The sequence below is a fragment of the Pleurodeles waltl genome, chromosome 1_2 (assembly GCF_031143425.1).
Source record: "Pleurodeles waltl isolate 20211129_DDA chromosome 1_2, aPleWal1.hap1.20221129, whole genome shotgun sequence".
In the NCBI taxonomy this organism is placed as follows: domain Eukaryota; kingdom Metazoa; phylum Chordata; class Amphibia; order Caudata; family Salamandridae; genus Pleurodeles; species Pleurodeles waltl.
Window position 1 is genome coordinate 834,101,408 of NC_090437.1, and position 16,786 is coordinate 834,118,193.

The 16,786-nt window shown below is 42.2% G+C and overlaps 1 protein-coding gene across 2 annotated transcripts in view; it reads right to left on the reverse strand.

Annotated features, from left to right (window-relative positions):
- HPGD (15-hydroxyprostaglandin dehydrogenase) overlaps nucleotides 1–14,965 on the reverse strand; it is a 215,748-nt gene extending 200,783 nt beyond the window's left edge. The window contains exons 1-2 of one of the 2 annotated variants that reach the window (XM_069244577.1): nucleotides 14,556–14,965; nucleotides 13,902–14,025 (exon numbers count right to left, since the gene is read on the reverse strand). In XM_069244577.1, coding sequence (XP_069100678.1) covers nucleotides 13,902–14,025; nucleotides 14,556–14,648 — 217 coding nt within the window. In that variant the 5' untranslated portion in view covers nucleotides 14,649–14,965. The remainder of the gene's footprint in view (nucleotides 1–13,901; nucleotides 14,026–14,555) is intronic. The other variant, XM_069244568.1, reaches the window with a different exon arrangement.
- Between the last annotated feature and the right edge of the window lie 1,821 nt (nucleotides 14,966–16,786).

Below are 16,786 nucleotides of genomic sequence, written 5' to 3' on the forward strand. Positions count from 1 at the left end.
AACATTATTAAAGTGACATGCTGCCGGTCACTACATTGCAACACAATATAAAAGGTAAGTGTCCCTCTGATGAACAGGAAGTGATAGATTACTGTTCCTAGGTAGTGGTGTGGTATGAGAGTGTCCTAATTATATTGTGGGCGTTATCTCTATGTTCTACTGCAAAGTGATGGGTTACTGGACATATAACAATGTATTGTTTTTGTATTTTGCTTAGTGACATGTTGTTGGCTGGGCTGGCTTCTATGGGATTAACTGAGGTGGGTCAACATCCCACAAATATACAGCAAGGCAGAGGGATAATATCCCTATGGCACAACAGGGCTTCTGACAGAGTGGGAAAAGAAAAGAGGTAGAGCTTGACACATCAGGTGTAAAATGTAAATGGCTTCCACTGCCACAGGAACAGGCTTGGTGAATATTCCAGGTTCCTGGGCCCATTTTGTAGCCCCAATTTATCTTTGAATTGTGCCAGTTTTGCAGTTCAGAAGGTGATTTAGTTTAAAGGCATTTTTCAAAGATACCATGCTGCTGCATTTGCAAATTCCCATATTTATTTACCTGGATATACAACACCTGCTAACCTTCATAATGCATTGACAGTTCAATTATTAAAAGATGCCTACTGTAAACAACAAGAAAACCATAAATACCAACACTAATATAACAGTCCATAATCTGGACCAGACACTGAACTGTCATGACATCCTCGGTCATAGAGAGGAGCTTCCAGATCAGTTAATGTTGCACGGCCATATTAATGATAGAATGGAAGCTATCTAATTTCACAAAACAGCATAACTTAACATACTTTACCTAAGAATATAGCTAATGTCAAAAAGGACTGTATCACACTATGGGGCTTTCTGGGAACTGCTAAAATCCTGAAAATTCTCCCCAAACTAGATATCTTAAGAATGCACTAAAAGTACCTAAACATATACCCAGAATTACAAGTTTCACACCTTTTACTCTGGCAGACACGTTACTTTCTCACTTACATTTTCAATGCTTTAATATTCATACACATTCTTATGGCCTGATTTCTGCTTGGCGGAGATGCAGTAGTCTTTCCACCAAACTCTTGGTCCACACTTGTGATTTATAGATCGAAGGACATTAAGTATGTCAGAGAGGGAGCCTATTCTTGCTCCATCATATGACATACTCCTCTGACGGTCTGATGGAGTTTTGGCCATTCAATCACTCACCCAATTTAGAGTGGGAGATGGAATTGCCAATTTTCACTCTCCCTCACTGACATGAAAAACCTGGCTGTAAGGGACAGCAAACATGTTTAAATGACCCCCAAACCATGGGAGATAACTCCCATGGTGGGGGGAGGACTAGGTTTAGTTTGACAGAGCTGTCCAACAAACCTTTAACAAATTGAGAGGAACCACTGCGACAGCAGTTCCTGCCATCATTGAGAGATGTCCTAAAGACCATCTGACATCCCTAAATGTGGAGAACTGATACCCCGTCAGTGCGACAGAGTGTTTTGCTTTGTCTCTCTGACGGAGTAAAGCCCTCCACTGTGTGGTAAATTAGGCCCACAGTGCATCACATATGAAGGCAGGGAGTATTAAGTTGTATTATTTGCCATCCCTAAATATTATTAACTTTTTTTATGGAGACTGGCATTAAGTAATTTAAACAAGGGAGTCAGTCAAAAGAACAATGGAACAGTGTTCCTGGTCAACTAGGTATCTTTAGGAAGTGCAAAATGTCTTCCATCATTCTTTTAATTTCCTTTGCATAAGGATGGGCTAACACCTGCTCTCTGTTCATTTGACGAGATGAATACAGCTAGTTTTCTAACATATATGAGGATACAGAGTATGTATTCATTGCTGTGCTCCGTGTTTATATTCACTTTGTTCTGCTGTCACTTTTTTACTCTTATGCGCCCTAGTCCTTCATAAAGTGTTTTTCTAATCCTGTCCTAATCCCCTGGATGCCTTTCATCCTCATGAAACTTGATTTTGAACTTCCTCACAGGTGAAACTTGAAACTTCTCCCAGGAACAGCTAAAACTACTCCTTGCATGCAAATCACTCCATATACTACATCATGAGAGTTATAGAGTGCGTTACTGTTGATTAAGGCAACGTTTAAATACTGCCTGGTGATGAAACAGGAATGCCCGCAGCTATTTTGCATAGCTTTTCACGTTACAATAAGAACAGCTTAGTGGTGTACTATAAGACTTCTCGGTGACCTACTTAAGCAATTAAACAACGTCAGGGTGGATGTGGGGAGATTCCCTAATGATTAATATGGTCTGTCTTGCCTTGAGAACTCTTAGACTGTTATAAAAGTGACAACATAATCCTTAGGGATGTAAACAGCACATGTAAATTTTGTTTAGCAACTTCAAATTTGATTGCTTCAGTAGTAGTTTCTATGTATTTATTTATGTTAGTAATATTTTAATAGTGCTAAACAAGTAGCCAGCCAAAATCGTTTTAGTTTGCTAGGCCCGGTCCTACCACAATATCTGATAATTTACCCATTTTTCTAGGCTATGCACCTTCTGTTTGAATTCAGCAACATGTAATCCAATGTGGAAGGCCTTCCACGCTGAGATTGACCAGGAATGGAGCAAAATGACAAGAGGCAAAGCTGTAACAACTACTTCAACCATGAATATTAACGAGCTGGAAATTGCCTCTCTCTTGATTGACATTGCTTCTGTAGACATGCTTAAAATATGGGATTGAATTTCCAATATAGTTTCTAGTAGTTTGTACCTTTGTAAAATTATGTAGTTTTCCTGGATAACTTTCAGATGGATAACTGGCCTGTAGTGTTTAGGTGAATAGGCACCACAATTTGCCACGCTTCAGAAGCATACCCTACATACTGCAATACATTTAGTTGGGTGACTATTTCTGAGGGTCACAACTAGAAAGGGCATGTAAAAAAACTGACACCAACTTTTAAACACAGTTACCTTAACCTTATCAAACATTTGGATCCCTTACTGCTGTTTGATGACACAGTCTTTGAAAGAAACTAGTTCCCTCTCATATTTGTTTTTTCCATTGACATTTATATAGTTCAAGAAAGCTAAAAGGAGTGTTGTTTCCTATTAATTCACTAACTTTAATTTATGCATCCATTAAAAAAAAAAATCTGACATTTTAAGTGGAGATAATATTGTGTGGAGCGTACAGTCAAAGGTGCTAGGGCCTGATTACGATCTTGGTGGATGGGACACTCCATCACAAACGTGATGGAAATCCCATCCATCGTTTTACATGTTCCGTAGGATATATCGGAACCTATACTACAGCAGACGGGATATCCGTCACATTTGTGTCAGACTATCTCATCCACCAAGGTGGTAATCAGGCCCTAAGTAACTCACCTGTGCACTAATACACAGGACATATCAGTCTGAAGGTGCCAGAGAGACATCAGAGCCTCTAAGAGTGTTATTGCAGGTGACATCCTTCAGCCCACTGTAGTTCTTAAAATAGAGGAACAAGGCAATAAAGTATCTACAAGTCAATTCCTATTATAGACTTGTAAACAGAGTATGAGAACTGGTGAATAATAAAAAAGTGAATGCAAGAAAACCCCAACAACGTAGGAAAGCAATCCAACAGAATCTGTCTTATGTTCTGCTGTTGTGTGGAAATGTACCTAGATTCACATAAATTGTTTTCTTTACTGTCTACTGTGAGCACGTCCGACAGGCCTTTAGGCAAACTGGCAGTGCCAAAAGGACTGATCTAATAGGTCACTGATTAATTTACTTTTTTTCTACATAAAAGATAAGTGTTGTCATTATATGATTGCGTCTGCTGGTAGACTGTTGAGTTCTGAGCTCTTGCCACTTCCTCCATGAGGATCCTGGGACCTTTGAAAGCCTGACAGTGAAGTGGGGAAAGGGCTGTACTTGTCCCAGTTTATAGAGTCATAATAGGAAGGATATCAGGACACGAGTGGCAAATTACCTCAACCGCCATGGATGGTGCCCAGTAGCCCCTGTATGTCCTGTGGCAGTTCCAAATGAATTTTGACAGCATTTTCTTTTTGTTTATTTTTGAAGGAAAGTTACACGAAACAACACAACGAACAACAAGACAAAACAAAAGCCCATATGTGTTCAAGTCTTTCTATTGTGAACAAAAAAAGTCATACATCCAACAACATTGCGTTTTGACACCAAAGTAAAACAAATTAATAGTGAATAGCACTGTGACTTTATCACAGGATATGCCATTTAAACAGTAAGCACTTCATATACAAAATGCAGCAAATAGGAAAGTTAATATATTATACTGGGCACACTAGCTGTAACTTAGAAGTCGCCTATCTCATTTACAGTCTAACAAACTGAGCGCTTAATCCAGATCACAAAAACCGAATGGAGACACAAATGGGATAAATTAACCATCCTAAAAGCATGAGAAAGGTAATAAAGCTAATGGTTGAGGGGGCTTACCCAACCCCATTCTCTCTTTGTTCTTCTTCTTAATGTACTTTCTTTTTTAATGAACAGGCGACATGAGGCACATAGTACTGCACTCAGCTAAAGCTGTCTGTAGCCAGATCTAAACACTATCCATGCCTAATTAAAGCATCACACACCTACAAGTTTTCATACAATAATATATTACAAGACACGTATATAATTTATGTAACTCTGTCGAAAGAAAAGGACAACGTTCATGGATCACAACCCCTGGGTCTGAAATCACAGAGGCAGTTCTGGATGCCATGTTTCTAAAAAAGGAGCTGTAATAGTTTGCGTGTTTATTTTGTAGCAAAGAGCTGCCAATGAGCAAATTATGTTGGTTTACCCTAATGGTTCTAATGCAGATATGAACCCTACAGTTTAAAAAATGAGCGAAGGTGCAGGTGTTTTGGTTATGTATTGAATCATATTGTATTTATTTTTAAAACAATACTGTATGATTTAATTAGTTAATTCCGTACCTTACATGTGACCCTTAGCCTTTCCTGTGTGTCATACCCGTGTCCCCAGTACCAGTCGGATATAGGACCGACAGTAAATCGACAGCGTCCTTGCCTTTTGGCCACATCCTCTGCCCAGTAAAACAGCTTCCAGTACTTGATGGGAACTGGGCAAAGGATGCAGCCTTTCACCACACTTTGTGCCTTGTAGATTCTCATTGCCTGCTGGAAAAAATTATATTGGTGGGCCAACTTTGTGACCACTACCCCATCCCTCCACTAACAGCTGGGTGTGATTTGTGGACCTTCATGTGGGACCACTGCAGCTTTGGTTTTGCCCTGTGCTCAGTAACACTTCTCTTACTTGACAGACATAGTGATCCTTGTCTCTGCCCTATAGTTATTATCCATGCAAGCAGAACATGCTAGTCATGCATTGCATCTCTTTCTAGTTGTTATGGTATCTAGACTGGTCCCTAATCATGCCTGGTGCCCAGTGTACTTGCCCCAGTAACTGCTGTGGAAGTCTTATAGTTCAAGCAATTTCAACTGGCTAATCGTGTTTAAATTGGTGGGTCCTTGGAAAAGGGACATTACATGCAAGTTTCATAAGGATTAGAAAGTGCCCATGGTACATAAATGGCTTAAGTGTGGTTTTGTACTTACAGATACAATGTTTTAAACCAGATATTCATGTTTCATTCTATGTTTCACTAAGTGAGACTTGCCTTTTCTCCAAACTCCTAATACTAACTCTAACCTTAGTACTAGCCCTGACTACAACTCTACTATTTCACTGATACCAGGATGTACTGCATCCAAATTGTCGCCTAAATCATGAGCTCTTCCCAGTCTCATTATGAACTGGGAAATAATTATTACAACCACAGGAAAATAATTGTGATCTTGATCTTTAATAGTTGTATGTAGTTTGATTAAGAGAAGGGAGTTATAGAAGGGATTTTAAGCATGAAATTCCCCATTAACTTGCCTCATGGAAAGCAAGAATGTAAAGAGCACTAGCTCTGTTTTGTTCTGCTTTGTTCAAAAATACATCCTGTGCCCAGTTCCCACAAGCCAAAGCAACAATTCCTTTCCAAAGAATGAGAGCATTGAAAAGATGATTTCTATTTTTATCTATATTTCTAAAGAGCAGACACCCCGAAGGGTACCTCGGCACTGAGGGGGCCTAAAGGAAAGAAAAAGACTCAGGTCCTTATTTCGACACTGGCGGTCCGAAGACCGCTAGGGCCATGGTGGTGGTCTCACCACCGACAGGCTGGCGTGAAAACCGCCACATTATGAGTGTGGTGGTTTGGCCTCCACCAAACCGCTACATTTCTGCTGGTACTGCCAGGGCGGTAGGACAGCTGGGCAGGAGGACAGCACCTCCGGGCTGGCTCTCCACCTTAGGCCACCGGCAGTATTAGGAGTCACCTGTCCGCCAGGGTTTCTGCAGCAGTAGCACCTCCACGAAAACCCTGGCAGAAAGGCTGCCGGTGACAGGAAATTAATTTGCTCTCACTGGCAGATGACTCCCCCAACCCCCTTCCAAGACAGCACCACCCTCCCGCATACACGCACACACACATGCACCCCGCATACACGCATACATACACGCATTCACTCACACCAACAGACAAGCATTCACACAAACATACCAACACACACTCACTTCAACTATCACACATGCATACACACATGCATGCACACTTGCATTCACACATGCATACACACATTCACACAAGCATACACAAACATCCCACCACCCTCCCACTCCCCTCCCCTGTTGAGTGATCGACCTACCTTGTCCGGGGAGGAGGTCATCCACCAGGGAATGGGAACAGGCGCTTCCACTGCCAGCAGCGCCCCGCCATCAGGACATCGCCACGTCTTATTACTGCTCGTAATATGGCAGGCAGAATCCTTGTGGCGTGGCAGTGACAGCTGTGGAATCACCTCTGTGCCGCCGACAGCCAGCATGACTGCTGAAGGATTTCCACCTAAATTTTGGCGGAAATCCTTCAGTACTCGTAATATGGCGGTCGTCGGACCACCAGTCCTAGCGGTCTTCTGGCGCCCATTGCTTCAGCAGTCTATGGAAAAGACTGCTGAAGTCAAAATGACCACCTCAGTGGCTAGCCAGAAATTATTCAAATCTATTATGATGAGGGGTGTAGTTAAGTTTTCAATGATTTTCTAAACTTCAGAAGCAAAGACTGATTTCCTAACTGCAAAAGGAGGTCATTCCAGAGCCTAGCAGGAGTGATAGAAAAGTATTGTCTGTCTAGTGGTAGATTGCGCAAATCTGGGAACATTTGTGAAGGAGTGAGAAGCTGATCTAAGTGTCCGATTGGGCTTATAGCAGAAATATCTTCCAGAAAAAGGACTAGGGTATAGATAATGCAATGATTTATGGCCAAACATAGAAATCTAAATTTAACTCTCTTAGACAATGACAATCAATGCAGTTTGACCATAGCAGCTACGGCTGAATCAAATGTACTCATGTTTAGGGTCATTTTAGATGCAGCATTTAGGACCAGCTGTATCCTGTTCATGCTTTGGATTGGAAGAAAAAGATACAAGGATTTGCAGTTGTCCAATCTGGTGGAGATGAAAGCATTCATAATCTGCACTCTTTGCTGTAAAGATAAGAGGAAAGGAATGTGCTTCTAGACACGTAAATGGAAAACATATGATGACCTGTGCAATGAGTGAACCTACAGGGATAGGGATCGGTCAATTTTAATATCAAATTCCTAACAATAGGAGCAGGTGTAGCCTTCTGTGCAAGGATGTATGGTCAGAAAGGCAAATTCCATATATGTAACTGAGGGAATGGTGCTAGGACCTCTGTTTTCCAACTGTTCAACTTAAGCTGGTTGGAGGACATCTAATTGTAGATCTTCTTCTTGCAGACAGCAGAGACTGTGGAGCTCAGGCCTTGTTGAACAGTTAGGAGGATTTGGGACAGTGTATTAAGACTGTGACTGAGAAGGGAAAGTACTGATCGCCGGAGCACTTCACAAGTTACATTTGTGGGTTTTGGATAGTGATGGGCCCATCTTTACCTTAATAGACCATGTAGTTAAGAAATTTTGTAACCAAAGTAACACAGTACCACTGATGCCAAATGAAGCCATACATTGGAGCAAGATCTGGTGGTGAACGGTGTCACAAGTAGCTGGGAGATCTAAAAGAACCAGAGCAGCAGAAAGACCATATTGGTGCAGAGCTCCAGATTGTCAAGGACTGCAGTGCCCCCTTCTTTAGTGCACCTGCATTAAAGTCAGCCTACATGGGATTAACTAAACAATGGAGATCTGCATAGTCATTCAATTGATTGAATACTGCATGTTCTAACAGTTTCGCACAATGAGGGATTTGGAAAATAGACTGGTAATTTACTTTACGGTCTAGGTTGAATTTTTGCGTCTTTAAAAGGGAAAACCCTGGGCTTTTTATTAAGCATCAGGCATAATACCGCTAAAACAGTGATGACTTAATAATAATACAGAGGTGCATTAGGGTGGACAGTAAGCAGTAGGAGATAGGTAGTGCACCAAGGGTGCTTCAGGTTCCAAATATTGTGTTGCATCTTATCAAAGTTTCTTGCCTGCCGAAGATGCTTAATCTGTAAATGAAGTACATTGCCGATCATCAATACAAGGAGTCTGTTAGAAATTGGGTCTTTGGTTGGCACTCAAGTTACATCCTGTCCAAGCAAGGACCCTCTCTCTAGTCAGGGTAAAGGAGAATCACACTCTGTTAACCTCCGCTCACCCGCTTGGTAGCTTGGCATGAGCAGGTAGGCTTAACTCAGACGCAATGTGTAAAGTATTTGTACTAGCACCCACAGTAATACAGTAAGTACACTTCCAATGGGCTCAACACAGGTTTATAAAAATAGCCAATATTTATCTAAACAAAACACGACCAAAACAACAAAAATCCAACATATACAGGTCAAGTTATGAATTTTTAAAGATTAAACACAAAAATAGAGCTTAGAAACACAAATGTTTCAATGAAGTGATATTACAGCATTGTGAAGGAGCCGTTCCCAACAATCCGACGCCAATGGCACCACTCATGGAGTCACGCAGACCCCCAGGTACAGTACCTTAGTGAAATGTGAAAAGGAGCTGGTGCACGGAGTCGGGGATCGTGACGTTGCTGGATCCGAGGTGGTGTCGGTTCTGGTGCTGCGAAGCGAAGGAGCAGAGGCATCACAAAGCAGCATTGAGTCCTTGCTGCGCAGCGGTGGAGGTGAGGCGGTGTTGGTGCGAAGCATTGAATCCACGTACTTCGGGCAGAGTCAATATCCGGCAGTCACAACGTGGTGCAATGACTTCTCTGGAGTTGCGGACTTCGGTGGGGCTGCAGCGGTGTCGGGCCTGCGAGGTCTTGGCACTCCAGCGAGGACCATGGCCTCGATTGCAGGTGACGTCACGGGATTCGGCAGCGGCATCGGTCCAGAGTCGTCCAAAGTCGGTTGCCTTGGTTTTCTTGGTTTTTCCTCCAGCTTCTCTTTCAAGGACCCAAGGACTGGATAGGGAAGCACTTGGCAGGGCAGGAGTCTTAGCAGAGAGTCCAGGTGCTGGCAGAGGAAGTCTTTGATGGCCATGAGACTTCAGAACAGGGGGTAAGCTCAGTCCAAGCACTTGGAAATTCTTCCCAAGCAGGAATATGCCACGAAGACCAGTCTTTGTCCCGTTTCACAGGCAGAAGAAGCATCTGCAGGATAGCCCAACAAAGCACATTCACAGGGAGGGGCAGCACATCCCCTCAGCTCTTCAGCTCTTCTCCTTGGCAAAGATTCCTCTTGAATCCATAAATGATCTAATTTTTAGGGGTTTTGGGTCCACTACTTATACCCCTTTCTGCCTTTGAGGTATGCAAACTTCGAAGAAAAGTCTCTCTTGTTTGAAAGATCCTGCCTTGCCCATGCCAGGCCCCAGACACACACCAGGGGGTTGGAGACTGCACTGTATGAGGGCAGGCACAGCCCATTCAGGTGTAAGTGACCATGCCTCCCTTCCCCTACAGCTCAGATGGCTCATCAGGATATTTAGGCTACACCTCAGATCCCTTTGTATCACTGTCTAGAGGAGAGATGCAAACAGCCCAACTATCAAACTGACCCAGACAGGGAATCCACAAACAGGCAGAGTCACATAGTGGTTTCAGCATGAAAATGCCTACTTTCTAAAAGTGGCATCTTCAAACACACAATCTAAAAACAAACATTACTAAAAGATGTATTTGTAAATTGTGAGTTCAGAGTCCCTAATCTCCAGATTCCTATCTGCTCCCAAATGAAATCTGCACTTTAATAATGCTTAAAGGCAGCCCCCATGTTAACCTATGAGAGAGATAGGCCTTGCAACAGTGAAGACCAAATTTGCCAGTATTTCACTGTTGGGACATATAAAACACATCAGTATATGTCCTACCTTAAACATACACTGCACCCTGCCCATGGGGCTATCTAGGGCTTACCTTAGGGGTGCCTTACATGTACACTTGCCAAGTCGAATTGGCAGTTTAAAACAGCAAACACAGACACTGCAGTGGCAGGTCTGAGCCATGTGTACCGGGCTACTCATGTGGGTGGCACAACCAGTGCTGCAGGCCTACTAGTAGCATCTGATTTACAGGCCCACGTCACCTCTAGTGCACTGTGCTAGGGACTTACTAGTAAATAAAATATGACAATCATGAAAAGCCAATTACATATACATTTTACATAGGAGCACTTGCACTTTAGCACTGATTATTGTTGGTAAAGTGGCCAGAGTATCAAAAACAGCAAAAACAGAGTCCAGCACATATCAACAACCTGGGATACAGCGGTGAAAAGTTACAGGAGACCACACCAAGGATCCCTAGTCTAACAGAGACTAATACAGTTAGTCAACACCACAGTCTGATCCACTCTCGGGCCTTCATATGATAGGTTTAACTCCATGTTTTGAGTTAAAAGTTCAAGATTTAGATTTTTCCAATTGCTAATAAAAATGTGTTCACTTTTTCATAGAGAGTGAGCAGTAGCGCTAATTAAGACCCACTCAATTGGTGAAACTTTGTTATCTAGCCAAGAAACTGAGAAAGGTGGGACAGAGAGTGAGGTGGCTATTTCAGAAAATAATGTCAAACTCATGACCACCAATCTGCTTTGCACAAGACTGAAGAACTGAAAAACCAAATAAGGAGATTTTTTTTTCTAGGTGCGCTTATGCTCTGATTTAGCAGTAATGTTTGCTCCACAGTTAGGGACCCGGAAGGAGAAATCTCTGTGAACAGCCTTTTTGTTAATGGAAGAATGACACCTATAGAGCATAATTTAAGATACTAGTAGGTGATCCTAATGCCCTGTCTATTTACTAAGCGAATGAGAAGGCAGTCACTTCTAATAACATGTTGCAATGACCTTTGACAACAGTGTTTTTGCTAGATGTATTTTTAACTTTTAACAATTTAATTGGTGTTTATTTAGCTCAATGACTACAGTACAATCATTGACCTTCACTCAAGATCTGTTTTGCATATAAAACTTTCTGGCTTTGTGCAAGCCTTGAGCATACTGCTTGTTATTAGTCATTTAAAAAATCACAGTACTGTCATAGCGTGTTTCCATTGTTTAAGTTTTCCTTTAATTTCACTTTAGTACAATTAATGGCAAATGTATGGTCAGTTATGCTTTTTTTTATTTCTTCGCAAGTTTATATAGTGCTAAATTTTGCCTTTGTTCTTTGTACAACTTTGAATTTGTTTACGTTTTTGGGATAGCAGAAGAACAACCCCATAAAGTGCATAACATGGATTACATACTCCACATTTGCTGGCAACCCTTCTGGGGCAGGTCTTCTGCACTGCCTTTTCATGCCAAGTCACACATTGACATAAAATGACTCTCAGGATCTCAAATGGAATGCACTTTTTGTTCATGTCTCATTGGCCCATTGTGTTGTACCTTTGTGAATGGTAGGATTAAAACATACAACCTCTCATGAACCCCAGAGTAGAAACCCATGTCCACTACTTCACAGTGTTATGGTGGGTAATGTGCAATCCATTACACACAAGTGAAAAAGAATGGCTCATTTTGGCCATGACACATATTTTTCTCAGTCTTCTCAGAGTGTGTAAAAATGTTCAGCTCCTTATTCATTTTCATGCTATCATACTATCTTCTATGAGCCAAATCCTGTCCTATTTTCTCCTTGTGTGCATTTACATTAACAAATCACAACAGCTTGTCCGGGGGTGTGGTACTAAAATATTGTAGGCAAAATATTGCCTGACATAAATATCATGTCCTAAATATTATCTACATAACTTTTGCACGTTGAAGTTAATAATAGACCATCCGGAGCCTACAGGATCATATTTTGTAAATCATCATTTGGTCATAATATTTCTGTCAGACAATAGCTCTGTATGTAATATTGTGACATACATCAATTTAGAACACATTTTCTTGAAATATTTAATTGCTTCATTGGAGCAGCTGTAAGATCATCAGTAACTTTCAAACACATTACACATGTCACTAGACTTGTCTGATTATTTCATAAAGCTTTACTCTGATGATTATAAATGTGTGCTTGATGTTTAGCTGCAGTGTTTAACAGATTTTGTGCATTCACTCATCCTGCCAATGTCCTTGTTTGCTGCAACTCTGCAGACTCACTTAGGGGGCTGACTTTGGCTGGCTGAGGAGGCATGTACTCCTCCGCTGTTGTGGTGGACTACAGCACACCATGTTTAGAGATTTCCAACTGCCTGGTGGAGATCTCTCTGCCTTCAAGAGAGAGGTCACCTCACCACCGTGGGTCCTCTGAAGGTACTGAAAGATTGCTTATTGGCCACCATGTTTCATGTGTTCAATCAGCAAACTCTTTTGTCTTTTAAAAACAAACTGCCTAAAGGTTTTTTTCAGTAAGCTATTGACCCGGATACCCTGGGATTTTTCTCATTTTGTGGGGGTCATTTTTACTATTCTGACTGTCTGTGCGAAACAGGAAAATAAGTAGTTCACCGAAATAGGACACAACATCTGAGGTGCTTACACTGATGTCACAAAGTCCGTTCACTGGGCCATCGGAGTAAGGTTTCTCTTGGCCTAACCAGTGGGAGCTCCTCGGGTAGTAACGTGATGTTTTGCCGAACTGTAAACAGATTGGGAGTACCATAAACTTGGCAGACATGGTACTCTGCCATGTTTTTAATAGAGTACCCTGTGAGCCAAACTCTAAACAACCCTTTAGTCTCCAGAACTGTTTTTGCTCTCACACTGTGACTACATTATTGATTGAGAGACAAGGAAAAATATTTACTCTAGTGCGATAAAGACCTCAAGGGTTTTGTCATCTGCCTCTTTGCATTCTGCTATATATTTGGCTCTTCTTAGTCTCCAGGTATGTGTTTATTCTCACAGTATGATGACTCACAAGACCTTTGTGCAAACACCATGATTATGTTAAATAACGACATAGCGGCAACGATAATATGCAATGGCAACCCCAATATTACACTCAGAACAAGTGCACCTCATAATTTCACACAAAGTATTACAAGCAAGCACTAAACAATCTCATATTCAAAACCTGTCTCCCTCGTGCCTGTGAGGCAGTAAGAACAATACATGCATTGTGATGCTAAATTTTACGTGCATGTTATCCTTCCAGGCTCTCTACATTTAATCCATGTACCTCATTCTTTGCAAACAAAAGCAAGCCTGCAGCTGGCGCAGCTCCTCCCAGCCCAGTGTCCAAACATAAGCCATGTGAATCACAGCGTGAAACTCTTCTCCGGCAGCTTTTTCGCTGCTAATGGCAAACATCTCTGGCCGTCATCCAGGCATGAGTCCTACACTAGAATCGGTGGTTTGGGGGACGTGCGATTTCGTGTTATTACTTGCTGACTTGAGGTAAAGTTCCTATCAGATCCACCCTCTCTCTTACCTTTCAGCTGCTCTTCGTCGGTGACGTCACACTGGATGAAGAGGGTCCTGTGGCTCCCATACTGAGTGTCCAAAGAGACCTTACACTCCAGCCCCGCCACGGGGTTAAGGTCCACCAAGGCTATCTGTGTTTAAACACGGAGACAGGAGAGAAGGAGGGGAAACGGCGTTGGAAAAAGGCACAATCACATTTTATATTCGCCGTACAATAGACATAGCAGGACGCTGCAGCGGCACGTTCAGAAAAGAGCGTGTGACCTTCTATGGAAAGTCACTGGTATCCCGTTACAGCCGTTGGTCAAAGCGCCTATAGCACAGGAGCCGCAAGAGAAGGTGCACCACCGGCAATTGACAGCACTGGAGAGACGTATAGTCATGCAAAGCAAGTGGAAATATGTTTTGTGCATGTTACTGAAATGCAGGACTGCTTTTAAAAAGAACCGGCATGGCGAATTTCGCTTGACCTATTAAAAGAGAAAACGGTAATAGCGTGCCTTCACCTAGGCACCGGTGTGGGACGGAGATGAGGTTGCAGCTTGCCTCCCCCCTATGATTTACACATGCAATGCAGCATCGCCCTCCGAGGTCCTACTCGCAACCGGCACATACAACCGTGGGCACGCATGGCAGGGGGCAGCCGCTAGCGAGCACTCACCGCAGCCCCCTTCTCCAGCAGAACCTCGACCAGGGCTCTCCCTATTCCCTGGGCAGCCCCCGTAACCAGAGCCACTTTGCCGTTCGCGTACATTGCGCTTCACAGCTAAATGTTTTTCTTCCTCTCTTTCCCCGGCTCTTCCTGGCAGCTCGTCCGGCTTCTGTTTAGCTCACGGCCTGCCTCCAGGTTGATTGAACGTGCACAGCTGTGTTTCTCCTCTTCCCTGTGTTTTCGTACTTTGTTTCCCTTCTGTCTTCGCGAGCCTCCGCTGTTTCCGCACTCCTTCGCCCCTGTCTGTTTATACAGAGTGGGAGGGATGGAGTCTTGTCAATACTACTTATGTAGTTCGAGGAAAGCGGGCTTGGTGTCACCTGCCCACAGACTCGTGCCTTCCCTCTCATTATGTCATTCTTGGAACGGTTCTGCAGTGACAGCTAGAACATGAAAATTCACAACCATTTTTAGTTACTTGTGGAAGATGAGCCCAAGCGATTGCGTGCATTAGGAAGGGGTGCAGTGATAATTAGCCAGGAAAGATGTTGCACTCTCTTTGATGACGTTCGCACAGCAAAGCGAGAGGCGCACGCTGACGTATAATCTATGTGAAGCATATCGTTTCTTCCTCTTTCCAAAGGGAGATTATACAGAAACTCTTGTTCGGCCAACAATCTGCGGCCAGTATCTCCGTGCATAATCTTTTCGGTTTCTGAGTCGCCATAATTTAGAAGCCAAACTCCTCTCAACTTTCGCATACCTTGCTAAAAGACATCTTACTTGGGGAGGAAGGGAATTCATTTCTGGAAAATCCAAATGTGTTCTTTTTAAAGATAGATATGACTTAAGGACAGACAACGTATTGAAAATACGTAATAGAAAAGGGAGTAGTTCAATGAAAAACCGTATTAGTGCTGATTGCACACTTGTTTTCTTTTGACAAGTTGTAATATTAAATCAATTACTTAGTAGTAGTCTTACTAGTAATTAGTAATATTACTGATGATCTATTAATATAAGACCTACTCCCCTTATCCATCATGTCTGCTAAACAAATCTGCCGCGTCTTCGTTGGCACGTTTTCCATGTCAAGCAATGTAGTCCTGAGACACTTATGTAAATAATTTCAGGGCAGACTTTGGCCAAACATTAGAGACCTGAATTGGCAGTGTTGCTCCTGGATAGTGCAATTCAGAATGCAATGGTGCAGCTGAATTTTTGGGATGTGCAAGTGTGCATCCTTCAGCAGCGTTGTTTCCCAGTGGACGAAAGTGAAATGGTCCGACAAACTAATTTAAATCTTTGACCCATTGACATCATCCCAAAAGGTTTTTGCATAGAACACCATAAGAAAAAAATCTGTGGTTTTCCTTCTCATTCACTGAGTGAGTGCATTTTTCTTAAGAAGAGGATGTACATCGTCTTGTAAAACCTTCCATTGTAGAGGGTATTAACGCCACTTGGAAACAGCATTAATGAAGTTTGTAATACTGAAAGACAGTAGATCAGCATTCTAGTGTACCAATGATCTCACAATAAAGGCACCAATCAGTAACTAGTCAAATGAATAACTACCTCTGCAGCACAGCAAATCGCTCTCTTCTTTGCTGCTTTAGAAGAGATAAGCACTTCAATGTTTTTTTTCTTCTTTACATGTGGATACCTATGGCTAGTTCTCCTCATTGCGATTTTGTCTTTGTGACTTGTATGGTCATTCCAATGTATGAGATTTTCTTCTATCTTGGCCAAGTAACACATTTCTCTCTCTGAAAAAATTGTCGACCAAGCTAACCATGCTTTTTGTTAAGAAGGACCTCCGGCCATAGTGGTGAATTTTAATCACTTTATTTGGTTTAAACGGTTACACAGAAACAGCCACCATAACAAAACATCTGCTCTCTCCGCCTGTCCTCCTACTTCTCTTCCGTTGCTCGGCTACGCTCATTCTCTGTGATGCACCCAAGAATCTATTAGGTGCATCACAGTTAAAGAGATATCCCAACACCTCTTACCCTTAATAAAATATGTCAAACTGGTAAACTCTATAGCTAATGTACATATTTACCAATGGACCTAAAATGTTTCCTAATTAAAATGCCTATTATGTAATATTTCATTTACAACTTACATACCTCTAAAAATATATATATAGATAGATCCAATATAGGGATTGTTCTGATATATACAAAATGAACCACACTTTAACAGTATTTGAGAGCCGCAGAAACATTACACAT